The sequence below is a fragment of the Myotis brandtii genome, unplaced genomic scaffold (assembly GCF_000412655.1).
Source record: "Myotis brandtii unplaced genomic scaffold, ASM41265v1 scaffold582, whole genome shotgun sequence".
Lineage (NCBI taxonomy): Eukaryota > Metazoa > Chordata > Mammalia > Chiroptera > Vespertilionidae > Myotis > Myotis brandtii.
The window spans coordinates 1,417,808-1,431,808 of NW_005370187.1; the positions used below are offsets into that span (position 1 = coordinate 1,417,808).

The 14,001-nt window shown below is 37.8% G+C and overlaps 1 protein-coding gene across 1 annotated transcript in view; it reads left to right on the top strand.

Annotated features, from left to right (window-relative positions):
• The window catches only part of SPAG17 (sperm associated antigen 17), a 133,081-nt gene that overhangs the window by 82,450 nt on the left and 36,630 nt on the right, over nt 1–14,001 (top strand). Inside the window, exons 22-27 of the mRNA XM_014550113.1 lie at nt 392–503; nt 2,459–2,614; nt 3,772–3,885; nt 8,576–8,751; nt 10,144–10,261; nt 12,276–12,454. Of these exons, the coding sequence (XP_014405599.1) occupies nt 392–503; nt 2,459–2,614; nt 3,772–3,885; nt 8,576–8,751; nt 10,144–10,261; nt 12,276–12,454 (855 nt within the window). The remainder of the gene's footprint in view (nt 1–391; nt 504–2,458; nt 2,615–3,771; nt 3,886–8,575; nt 8,752–10,143; nt 10,262–12,275; nt 12,455–14,001) is intronic.

Here is a 14,001-nt window from a genome sequence, read left to right on the forward strand (position 1 = left end):
GCGCTTTAATGTCTTTAACATTTTTACATGTTCAAGTGGAAATACCACTCAATGTATCAGTTCACTTTAAACAGAAAATTAACAGCCAATGAAAGCGAGATTGATTTCTTCTTGCACTGCCTTGGCCATGGTACAATGATTTTATTTTATTTTCATTGGGTTATGAGAGTGCCCCAGTGAACAGAGTTTAAAATCATGGACCGCCTTTAATTCTGCCCCTCATTATGACATGACAGGAGGTGCTAACGATAATGTGAGTGCTGGTCTCTGAGTACACAGTGACAAAGAGTTTCCTAGAAATTAAGCTCATAGCAACTCTAATTGGTTCACGTGATGAGTTGATTTTTGTTGATTGCAGTTCCTCACTCAAAGCATATGTTTTCTCTTTTAGTTTCATGGATACAATATGGGAGATATTCCCATCCAAATCTCAGGAACAAATTATTATCTGTATCCTTCAGATGGAGGACAGATTGAAGTAGAAAAGACAACATTTGAAAAAGGTACATTTGAAAAGCAGCATTAAATGGCTTGGAAGCTACCCTTTTCAGTCACCTTGGGCCCTTGTACTCCTGAATGTAATAGGTGAGAGTGGTCACGTGCCCACTCCATTCAACATCTTCACACTCAGATTCTTCTGTTGTAATTGACTCTGTGATTCACAGGCCACCTGAGAGGTTAGCTGGGACACACAAATAGAAAGTTCCAGTTGTTAAAATATTTAAATATTTCTATATCATTGGGAAATAGTGTAATATCCAAGCACATATTGTGAGGTTAGAGCAAATTTCTTGTTTGGGCTTTGGAGCACAGAGCTTGGGAGCCTGCTGCCGGTACCCATCTATTGTAGCAATAAGAAACTGCTGCTGAATTTAGAAGTCTTTAAGAGAGCGAGGGACAGGTGAGCTGCGGAGGACCTAGTCTGGAAGAACCTAAAGCAAAGTGCAGATATAGCCTCAGGGAACTGTCTGAGCATCTTGCAAGGCTTATCTTTTCATTGTACTTTAAAGATTCCTCAGGTGGGTTTGAGGACCTGGGCTTTATTTGACAGCTTATCATCTGATAGGGAACAGTGGTCTCTGAAAGCTGTGGAGGGATGTGAGCGGGACCCTGTTTAATGTCCACAAGATTATGTACACAGTCCAGCCAGTGTGGCTCGGTGGTTGAGCACTGACCTATGAACCAGGAGATCCTGGTTCGATTCCCAGTCAGGGCACATACCTAGGTTGCAGGTTCCATCACCGGTTGGAATGCATATGAGATGCAACAGATCGATGTTTCTCTCTCACATTTATGTTTCTCTCTCTCTCTCTTCCTTCCTCTCTCTTTTTAAAATCAGTAAAATCATGTCCGTGAGTGAGGATTTTAAAAAAAGGCCTGAAAATTATTCATATTATTTAAAGAATGGTTTGTGATATAACATCAAATGCCAGACTGTTTTATTATATAAGGTTTGTTTATTTAAAACATGAAAAAGATTTTTATTAATCTATAAGTATGCATATTTACTTATGCTATCATATGTACTAATATGTAATATTTTTAATATCATCTCTGGGTATAGTGTACAATTATTATTAATTAGAATTGGAGCTCAGAATCACATACCTGAGAAAAGCACTGGACTCAAGTTTTATAATGGTATTTGTAATAGTATTTTCAGTAATTATTTCTCACTCCTGCCAAGATTTTTATACATATACAGTATATATGCTTCAGATGGTTCATAGTAAATGTAGTGTTTTTATCCTAATTTTATCAATTTTGAGAGATAATAGTGCAATCACACTGAATTTAAAAAAAGAAGAAGAAGACTGAGAGAGGAGATAAAAAATTAGTCAGGCCCTAACCGGTTTGGCTCAGTGGATAGAGCATTGCCCTGCGGACTGAAGGGTCCCAGGTTCGATTCCGGTCAAGGGCATGTACTTTGGTTGTGGGCACATCCCCAGTAGGGGGTGTAAAAGAGGCAGATGATCGATGTTTCTCTCTCATTGATGTTTCTAACTCTCCATCCCTCTTCCTTCCTCTCTAAAAAATCAATAAAATATATTTTTTAAAAATGAGTCAGAACACTAGAAAAATGTATTGTTAGGAAAATTCTTACTAATAATAATAACTACTATAATATTTATGTAATTCTTTATAAGTTGCCAAACCCTTTCATATTAACTATTTCATGTGATTAAAGTTGAGTATAAGTATACATTAGCCTCAGCCAATTCATTTTGTCTTCTGTGATTTGATTTGAGATGTGATTAGAAAGGCTGCAAATATCTTCCCCATCCACCTGCCATCTATTCCTGGATTTCACCATTAGGCATCTTTTTATAAAAATGGGGACATCCCTAGGTATTTCCATTCCCTGACTGATTCTGTGCTGCATTATTTTGATGTTTTGCCAAGAAGCTTAACAGGGCATCACAATCAGCCCATCTTCTATCCCATGATTCTTCCCCAGGATCAACTTTTATCAAAGTGAAAGTGAAAAAGGACAAACATAATTTTATAATTCATCTGAAAGACCCTAAGAAAATTGTGAAAAAGGAAAAAGAAGTGGATTATTCTTCAGAAGATGAGGAAGAAGCAAGAGAGGGAGAAAAAAATATTGAACTAGGTAAGCAGAGGCATCTCTGGCAGTAGGTAGGGGTTATCTTTCAGCAATGTGTCCATCCCGTCCACCTGACAGAAATACATGTGTGCCTCACATTCAGCATGTAAGTTTCCCATCAGGGGAACTGAAGTGTTTTATGATTCTGGTTATATACATTCCCCTGTTGTAATGTGTATATACATTATATACATAGCCCATCTTTAGTGGGCTGCTTACTTGGTTTTGCCCCCTCTGGAGACCCAGCTTTTGATTCCAGTTGTCATATAGAGTCCTCCTAGCCTGGCTACCTTTAGCAACACTGAGTTTGCAATGTCCATTGTGGCCTCAATTTTGCTGTGTGTGCTTGTATCAGGTCCTCATTAGTTGACTCCTACTGAAGGTTTAACTTCTCTCCAATATTCATTGTAAATGAGGGGTTTCCTCATATGCTCTCACTATTATTTAGTTCTCTCTTTAGTATCAAATTTCTTAAGTTGCAGGAACAAGAGAAAAATCCTAAATTTGGCCAGAAGAGTCTACACCTGCCAGTAGATGAGACTTCCAAGTGGATGTCCTTTGATTGTACACCATGAAACTTCCTGATAATACCATTTAACATTTCCAGGAAACACCTAATGGGGAAATTAATTGATTCTTGCCCAATGTGATGAGGGTTACACCTGAAAAATGAGATGAGTTCGTTAATAAAATGTTTTGGACTCAAGTTAGTAATAAGAAACATAACTAAATCTTGCTAATAAATTTACCTATGATCACAGTATTTTTCAAACTTATGAACACAATGTTTGACAAGTTTGAATGTACCCAAGAATTTAAAGCAAATTGTTAAATTATCTTTGTTTTTTCTTAATGTAAAAATATGTTTATTATAAAGCATTAGGAAATATAGCAATATTTAAAGAAGGTAACAGTGGCTAATAAGTCTACCACCCCAGCAGTAACCACTATTCATAGTGTGTTCCTTTCTTACTTTATTATCATGAGCTTTTTCTTATTCATTCAATATTCTTGGAAAACAAGCTTTTTAAATGTTTTCATTTTAATTCATTTAACCATATTCATGTGTTTGCATATTTAGTTGATTTCCACTTTGCATTGTGTTTTGCTTACATTTCTTTTTAATAAAATGGAAATGTCCTTGCTTCAATTTTGTCTTCTAGAAGAATCAAATGCAGAGAATAAAGCTGTCAGCAAGTCTGGATCTTTTTCTGCCACCTTGGAAAATGGAATCTGCCTCTCCATAAGTTACTATGGACCTAGCGGAAATGCGCCAGGTGAAGTAGACACGACAGAATGGATAGTGTCCCATGGCCAAGGGTGTCTGTCCGTCCTCAGTCTGCTCACTTGTTGAGAAACATGTTCTGATGTAATGCCCCTCATCTCCTGAAGGGTCAGAATATATGTGGATGTGCATACATATATGTGTGTGTATATACATAGAAAATAACAGCACTTTGAAATAGCATTTATCATATAGAATCTTATAATCACATAGACATATTAGATCATATATACACACATATATATTACAGTTATCTTTGTTAACTAGCCTATGAAAATAAGTCTGTTATTTGGTGCCAAAGAAAGCATGGTTTGCCAAGGAATTCTCTTGATTTTCTACAAAATAATATTTCTATGAATCCTGTGATTATAGAACTACTCATAGTGCTTCAGAACATTAGGCTTAAAGGAGCCATTCATTGGACATCTTGAAGGATTTCTTTACCCCACTTTTAATAAACAAATTTTCCAACTGGAAGTTATTTCCTTACAAACCACAAAATAATATGTTGCTTTACCAAGAACTAATTAGAAAATCTTGTGGGTTCCCATGCATTTTCAGGGATCTAACCACAACAGATTTTTTTAAAGTTTTAGAAAATAAAAAGATAATCCCTATGCTATATTGGCTTAAAACTGTGTAGATCATGGTAATTTAATGATCTGCCTTACTATGGACTTCCGTTTCTGCATAAACACATTTCCGTGGATGATTATAATCCAAGACCTTATATTGTGCCAAATATTGTAATCTCTAGTGAGTTAGGGAGCCCATTACATTGTTAGTATTTTTGTTTTGTTGGGGGGTTTGTCTTTCAATTTTGTATTTGATTTGTTTTTAAACTGGCACTTGGAGAAGTCATTTAGTGCCTAACATTATGTATTAAATTTCATTATCACACAGTCACTAAAAAAATCCTATCAACTTTGAACATAGGATATCATTAGTTTACATTCTACTCTCTATTGACTATGTTGTTGCTGTTTCCTGGTTTTCTTATTCTTAATTTAATCTTTAAGTTAATATGTAATTATTCCATTTAAAATAAATGTTGCTAATTTCAGGTGATAAGTACAGAATTTGGAAATATTTATAGTGTGGATAATAAGTAATATTTTACTTACTGTGTATTTAAAAGGTTGAATGCATTAGTTTTTAAAATATATATATTATAAGTTCCTTAAGGACACATATAATAACTAATATTTTAGAACTTTTACTTGCTAATGGCTATGCAAATTTTCAATTCAATTACCTCCCTTAATTGGGTATATATAGTTCTCTAGAGCCTTGCTCATCTCACCTAACTGAACCTTTATGCCCATTAATGAGTAACTCCCCATTTACTTCCCCCACAGCCCCTGGCTACCACCACTCCACTCTGATGGAATTTGACTATTTCCCATCCCTCATATAAGTGGAATCATGCAGTATTTGTTTTTCTGTGTCTGCTTTATTTCACTAAGCTTAATGACCTCAAGGATCATGTTGCCACGTATTGCAGAATTTTTTTCTTTATAAACACTGAGTCATATGTATATGCCACATTTTATTTATCCAGTCATCTGTCAATGGATACTTAGGTTGTTTTCCCATCTTGGCTACCCTGTTCCTGTTGTGTCTGTTAGTTCCTTGACTGAACTATGCTTTCTCTTATCTATAAACTGTGCTTTCTTTTATCTATAACACACATCTCATACTGTGCCACTTGCTCACAACACAAACTCCTACTACATACACCACCACTTTCAACAATTAAATTTCCTCCCACACTTTAGGTCTCAGCATACAGGTTAATTGCACTGAGAAATGCTGCACAGATCAAGCAGCAGTAGCATGTGAACTGGGGTTTTTAGGGGTGAGTGAGAATTGCCTAGGCAAAGAATCAAAGGCAGGGAATTCTTGGTGCCAGGAAACGTGTGTACCAACTATGTAGTATAAAGGCACAATAACTTTACGGAAAGGCAAACTATATACAGTAGAGCCAAAGTGTAGGTTGAATGAAGGCATTTGTGTTAGATGATCTCTCTCCTGGGTTCCTATAGTGCTCTGTACTTCCCATCAGAGACCTAACACACAACATTGTACCCAGAGGTTTCTTCTTCTGAACTTCCCATTAGTGCCTTGTAGTCTCACTCATCATTGGCTATCCAATTTATGGTACATAGTACTAGGAATTCAATCAATATTTACCGAAAGAGTATCTAGATGAGAATGAGAGGGAGGAGTTTCCAGCTGCCTGTAACTGGATGCCATTTGCTTGTTTATATGTCTACTGTACTTCTAATGGGTCAGACATAGAGAAATAGAGAAATAACTGGGCCAGTGGTAGAAATTATGTATAAACATAGTACTGGGAACAGCTACAAAATACTTCAGACAGAAGGTAAAGTATCTTAGATGGGACTTTAGAGAGAAGTGGGGATTATCCAGACAAAGCAACAAGGAAAGGGAGTCCTAGGCAGTTAGAATCATTAATGTAAATACTCAGTGAGTAAAAGCATGACATCCTTACAGAGCAGTGAAAAGTTGAGTGTGACTGGAGTGGAGGAAGGTGAACACTGCATGCCTGGGATGAGTAGGGAGTGTCAGAGGTCTCTAAGTAAGGGACGCAAAGTTAAATGATCAGATTTCATTTTAGGAACATAATTTTAGTGACATTTTGGAAAGTGCACTGAAATGGTGGTATTGGAGGTGCCAGATACCAGTTAGGAAACTACTGCAATAATCCTATATAATAAAAGGGAAATATGCAAATTGACCCTAAGGGCAGAATGACTGGGAATGACCAGTCACTATGACACACACTCACCACCAGGGGCAGACACTCAACGCAGGAGCTGCCCCTGGTGGTTAGTGCACGTCCACAGGGGGAGCACCGCTCAGCCAGAAGCTGACTCATGGCTGCCCAGTGCAGCAGCGGGAGCCTCTCCTGCCTCTGCAGTAGCACTAAGGATGTCCCACTAAAGGCTTAGGCCCGCTCCCCGCCTTCCAAAGGGCTCCTGGGCTTCCAGAGGTATTGTCTGACTGCCAGCTTAGGCCCGCTCCTAAACCGTCAGTTGTACATCCCCCAAGGGGCCTGGGCTGAGGGACCCACCTCCCGAGTGCATGAATTTTCGTGCACCAGGCCTCTAGTTAAATATAAGAAAATGAGAATCTGAGCTAAGGTGCTAAGATTAGGTAGGAGAGGCATGATTGGAGAGAAATTTCCCAGGGCTTGGTGACTGTTTGGATGTATAGGGCCTGGTCGGCAAACTGCGGCTTGTGAGCCACATGCGGCTCTTTGGCCCCTTGAGTGTGGCTCTTCCACAAAATACCGACTTCTGCTCATGGGCCACGAAGTTTCAATCGCACAAAATACCGCACGTGGTATTTTGTGGAAGAGCCACACTCAAGGGGCCAAAGAGCCGCATGTGGCTCGCGAGCTGCAGTTTGCCTATACTATAGGGTGAATCAAAAGGAGAAAATGTGAATGATTTGAATGTCTAAATTGGGAACAGGGTGTGTGATTAGTAGCAGCATTGAGAGGGGTGCCCAGCTTGGGAGAGGAGAGACTTACTGAGTTTGAAATGTGTCCAGTATCACCACCAGGGGGAGATATCTAATAAGTAGTTGGAAATAAGGATCTGGGGCTGAGAAAAGAAAGGCCAAGTGTGGAGATGTAAATTTTGGAGTCATTAGCAGTACATCCATGGCAGTTGGAGCCCCGGCCCTGAAAGAGATCACTCATGAAGAGACTCAGCCCTGGTGAGCATTACAACCACAAGTGATGTTTCACAGGTACAAATGCCTGGGCCTCATTCCCAGAGAGTCTGATCCAGTAGGTCAAGGTGGGGATCTGAGCATTTGCTGTTTTTGTTGTTGTTGTTTTGTTCCATGAGTAATTATCATGGACAGCCAGAGTTGAGGACATCTGTTGTATAAGGATAAGGGGAAACCCTCTGAAACTAGCAACATTTAACAGATTGACAAAAGAGGAAGAATCAGGAAAGGAGACTAAGAACAAAACTGACCCGAGAGAGAAAAGGAGATCCAGGTCGGAGTGTCAGCCTGGAACCCAGAGGAGGATAAAGTTCAAGATGTGAGGAACACAGTTTCTCCACAGATCAGCTCTCCTTTTAGAATTCTGACAATTTTTAAAAACCCAAATAAAATCAATCTGCTATGAGAAAATGTCTTTTACCATCTCAGCTAGAAATTGTCTTTCTTGAATGTCCTTGTTTGTATCCCTTATTATGTTCCTATTTAATATGTCCTTGTATTGAAGGTATTTGAGTGCAGATCTTATTTTGACTGTTTCGGCTTCATAAGTTCTTTTACATATTTTTTTATTTATCACTACTCCACATATTTTGTATATGATAGTCTCTCAATAAATATGTCTCAATTAAATGAAGAGATGGTTACTGCTCTATCAATATGCCTTTCAAATGTAGATGGAAAGGCAAGAACATGTGAAACAATGACTCCATCAAATATATAATTGCATTAAGTACCTCAAATATTTCATCTATAATCCTGATTTTCAAATCAACTACATTATGCCTGAAATGTATCCAACTATTAAGTCACATTCAGCAAGGTAAAACTTGTTGCCAACTTGTATAAATGAATGAGATGTAAATTTTATTTAATAAACATATGTAATATGAATGTCTAATTTCCTTGTTTTCTTCTTATAGAGGAGAAGGATCCTCAGTTGGAAGCAATGTTGAATATCCCATCAGCACTTCTTCCAACAGTAATTCCTGTTATAGTGCCAGTTCCTCAAGTCAAAGGAAAAGGGAAAACCAAAGTCAAAGAAAAACACAAAGAATCTATTAAAGAAGAGGAGCACCCAAAAGAAGAAGAAAAAAAGGTGAGTGGACCTTGCCATGGATTCTAAAGTGTACTTCTGCCTCAATGTCAGCTCTTTAAAAATCATGAGTTACATCAATGTATTTTAACTTTCCTGTCCTTATAATCCCCCCGTCTTTCACAATTGCTATTTTTAATATCTAAGAACTCTTGAATTTTTTCCATAGCAACTTTTAATTTATTGATTGATTTGGAGGGAGCGGGGAGAGAGAGAGACCTTTTGTTCCAATGTTGATTGTGGGGTATGTGGGTACATGGCCATAGTTATCACCGAGAACCCCTTTCCTTTCTTAGTGCTCTGCCTGGTCAGATGAGAAGCGAGAAGTCTCATTGAATTTCCTTCTCTTAGGGGAAACTATAATATTCTACAGACTGCTGCAATCTCACTATGACTGTTCATTTGCTCCTCAGGTCTTTCCATTGTTTGTAATCAATATTAAAGGACTAGTTAGAATAAACTGAAGATCCAGCAATGGGAGGTCAGTGGAATGATTTTAGTGGCTAACAAAAGAAAGCCAAGTGGAAAGACAGAAATTATCATTAGGGATTGGATGTGTGCTCCAGAATAACTTTCATTCCAGAGCACACATAACCAAACAAGGTGTTCAGGCATAGCTGGCATAAAATTAATTAGCATTTTTAAGTAGACACAACCAAACGCTCATTCATTTATAAATAGTTTTTTAATTATCTATTATTTTCACTAATTTTTATGAATACAAAATCAATGTGTGCTCATTATAGAAAAATAAGGACACATATCCTGATAGCATAATGTCTCTAGATTTCAAACTTTAGCAATTGCACAAAAAAGGTATCAGGGAGATTGGTCTGCCCTTACACCTACATATGCAAACAGAGGCCTCTATCAAAGCCTAATTCAGGCCCCAGCTCCTCCATGACTTTTTCTCTAATTATTGGCATATTGAAAACTTCCTTAAAATTGATTTCAGAGAGGAAGGGAGAGGGAGAGAGAGATAGAAACATCAGTGATGAGAGAGAATCATTAATTGGCTGCCTTCTGCACACCCCCTACTGGGGATTGAGCCCGCAACCAGGGCATGTGCCCTTGACCTGAATCGAACCCAGGTCCCTCTAGTCCACAGACTGATGCTCTATCCACTGAGCAAACTAGCTAGGCCATAAACTCCCTTTTCTGAGGAAAGATGTATCAACCATTTGAGTACTATTTAACTGTTTCACATATCTGTGTGCCATTCTACAAGCAGGTTGTAAGTTGCATAAAGGGTGGAGACTCATTATCCTTGCAAGGCCTTATCGTCTTGGGCAAGTCATATCTTAAGCATTCAGCAAGTTTTTGCTCAGTCATAATAAATCAATAACTAATTTATAAAAAAGATGAGCAATTATTCACATGCGAAATTATTTACAGGAAGAAGTAGAACCAGAACCTGTTTTACAAGAGACTGTTTTTGTTCCCACCTTCCCAAACCTAAATGTGTCTTGCCCCAATGGACTCCTAGTGACCTTCATTGGGCAAGAGTCAACAGGTGAGTGCTAACTGGGTGGAGTAGGGAGGCAGGGGAGCAAAAAGTCATATAGAAGACAGTTAAATCACCATTGAAATTGTGTAACTTCCTGCCTATTATACACACTTGTTGATAATGAACAATAGGATAATAAATATAATAATCATTTTTAAAAAATATTTTTTATTGATTTCAGAGAGGATAGAGAGGGAGAGAGAGATAGAAACATCAATGATGAGAGACAATCACTGATTGGCTGCCTCCTGCATACTCCTTACTGGGGATCGAGCCTGCAACCCAGGCATGTGCCTTTGACTGGAATTGAACCCAGGATCCTTCAGTCTGTAGGCTGATGCTCTTATCCACTGAGCCAAACCAGCTAGGGCTATACTATGGACCAGGCACTACCTAAGTACTTACCATATATGACAAAATGCAACTATAAGCTAAGTCCTAATAATTCCATTTTACAAAATAAAGAAATTGAGGCTTCAAGAGGTCATTGCCCAAGTCATTCAAGTCCTATGTGAAAGAAATAAAATGCCATTTTGGTTTAGTCATGGCAAAGCAAGTGCTCTTAACAACTACTGTGTGGCTCTGTCTTCCTGCTTCTACAATCGGCCACAGATATAGTATTTTGCTGGTCTGGTCAAAAGAAAGTATAGTGAGATAAGTGCAGGTTAAATGATGAAGAAAACCTGTCTTATTCCCAGGTCAGTATATAATTTTATAGTCTATTATTTCTATTGACTTTGCATATGGCTCCTAATCTATTAAGATGATTAAGTACAAGTGGGGCTTTTTTAATTAACCTGATGGGCTATTGAATTTGAATATCATTTACATGGAGACCCACTATTGCTGTAGAAGTAGGGAAGTGCAGCAAAGCAAGCACTGAACTAGGACTTGAGTTCTAACCAACTCCATGGCCCTTTCAATTACTGCCTTTGAACCATGTTTTTTCATCTGGTAACTATTATATCAGTGGATCCTGATTTTTTTCACAACCAAATATCATCTTTATTATAATTCCCTAATGTATGCCATATTTGAAAAGTGTAGCTATCAAAGGATAAGAGTATCCTATTAAAAATAATTTAATGTCATATTTACTTGCCAGACAAATGAAAAGAAACTAGATGTAGTTAACCTCTTTTGCCTCAATATCACTTTTCATTAGGCTTTATATATTATTAGAAATAGACCATGGACTCTTGTTTCTATTTCCAAGGATTCTTAGTGGTCTGGGTTCTCTGTGAGGGGACCCACAGTGTGTGCTACCAAGACTAATGGCCACTAAGGTCTTTCGAAGTTAAAGATGCTATGAGTGTACTAAGAGAGATGTTTTCAAATTCAAGGACATTTCGCTTATTTGCTTATTTGCTTGTTCCTATTTTCAAACCCCAACTTAATACCTGTTTCACCTGTCTTTTCTATTAGTTTTATTATATAATCTAATATTTTCATCCTTATGTCTGGGCAGACAATGGGGTTAATAATGACTCTGCCTGGAACACATAATCTTTTAAAAGTCTTTCATATATTGTAAATATCCTAATTTAAGCTTGAACATAACTACAACATAAACAAAGTAGCAATACCTTCGTCAGGGTCAGCCTTGGACATAGGCAGAGAAGGTCACATGAGTGACTTCCCCTGGGGCTCCAGGCAACCAGGGGACTCGAGAGGAGCATTGTGGGCATCCAGAGTTTACACTCAGGTGACAGAAAAGGTGACATCTAAGGCAGCATTATTTTGCTTCTTTCTTAATTTTGCCCTGAGATGTCCTGGACTTCATTAGAGAGAATGGTTTACACATGGAGAAGGTACCTATTAAGTGTATGTAGATGAGCTTACTGCATTTGACAAAGGCAGCAAAGAACCAGTACTCTGGGCCTCTGTCATATATGGAAACTGCCCTATTACTTATAAATCGATAAAAGAATAACAATAATTAAAAAAAAACTAAGCAAGAAGATAAAATCCCAGCCACACAGCATTGCCCAGTTCACAGTAGGCTTCTTTTTTCTTTAAGATAAATATGTTAAGGATGAGGAACCCACTTGGGACATCATGGTCCGACAGAGCTACCCCCAGAGGATAAAGCACTATGACTTCTATAAAACGGTGCTGCCCCCAGTGGAGCAGGAGGCATCGAGGGTTATCACCAGGCAAGGCACCGTGGTCAAGTATATGCTGGATGGATCCACACAGGTAAGAGGATGTGAGATAAAGTACTCTTTCCTGCTGCAAAGTAAAATACAAAAAAAGCTATGGGTAAGGAACAGTACTGTGACATAGAAGAGGAACAACTCATTTGAAAATAGAATGACACTTGAAAATGACAAATAAAAAGTAGTATAGTGAGAAGAAAACACACTATCTGTGCCATACAGGATACAAATAAACATATCATTCTACAGATGATCCAAGATTATATACTGAACACAGAGTTTATCTTCTCTCCCTCTCAAAGCACCTTAAAATACTAGAAAAATACTTTTAAATAGCAAATTCATAACTGTACTAGAGAACAACACAATGTGTCATCAATGGATCAGAAGGCTTAGAGAACTGCTAAAAAAATTCAAGTCAGATGGAATTCAAATGATGGAGAAACAAATGCAAAGTTTAAAACATATTAAAAACAAAACCACCAAATTTTTTTAAATGGGAGTTTTAACACAGATGTTTCACAAATGGAGCTCTGGCCTCAGAAATCAGGGCAGTGCCCCAGGCAACTCACTGCTACCTGGAGGGTGAAACCAGAAACCATAATACCCGGAAGCCATGTGCCCTGCTCCATCCCTCCCCAAGGAAGAGCGTCCTCTGACCACATGTGGCACCAAGAAGGGAGAGGGGTTCTCAGTGAAAAATATGGCCGTGTCCCCAAATCATCACCTTCGGGACAGAAGATCGATGTTTCTCTCTCTCTCTCTCTCTCTCTCTCTCTCTCTCTCTCTCTCTCATGTCAATAAATTAAAAGTTGCTATGGAAAAAACAGAGTTCTTAGATATTAAAAATAACAATTGTGAAAGATGGGGGGGCTGGATTATGAAGAACAGATAAGTTAAAAAACATTGAAAAGGAATCTATATGATTAAATTTCCAGAAGAAGAAAATGAAGGGGGGAAATAATGAAAAACGACATAGTAAATTTTCCTAGAGCTTAAAAAATACTTTAGATTCAACAGGACTACCAAGTACCAATCAGGATTGATACTAATTGTTTAAAGATTATTTAGATATATCATAGTACAATTTTAGGACTGCATAGGTAGACAATCCCAAAAGCTTCCTGAGGAAACCAGTTACATATAAAAGAATTAAGATGGACTTCTTATTAGCAACACTGACAGTTCTTGTTCTGTTATTTGGGAGGCTATCAATACTGATACTGGATAGAGTATGTATCAATAATGCCTCTGGATGCAATATATACTAGATAGATACTGATAGAAACCAAGCATTTAAATATGTGATAAAGTTTTAAATGTAGTCAGAAAAATTGAAACTGGATAATTTCCCAATTACATAGGGGAAGGGTGAATAAAGAAAAAAACATTTTAAAAAGTCAATCTAATAAAAGACAGGAAATAAAAAGAAAACAAATAGCATAGAAGGTAAGTGGAAAGCAAAGTAATATGTTTGTGCTGGTGATTAACCTGTAGACTCTGAGTTCCAATGTTGAGTCTGGAAGTCTGCAAATAGCATTTCTGTGGATTCATTTTAATCTATTACAGCTTCACCCACACTGTTCA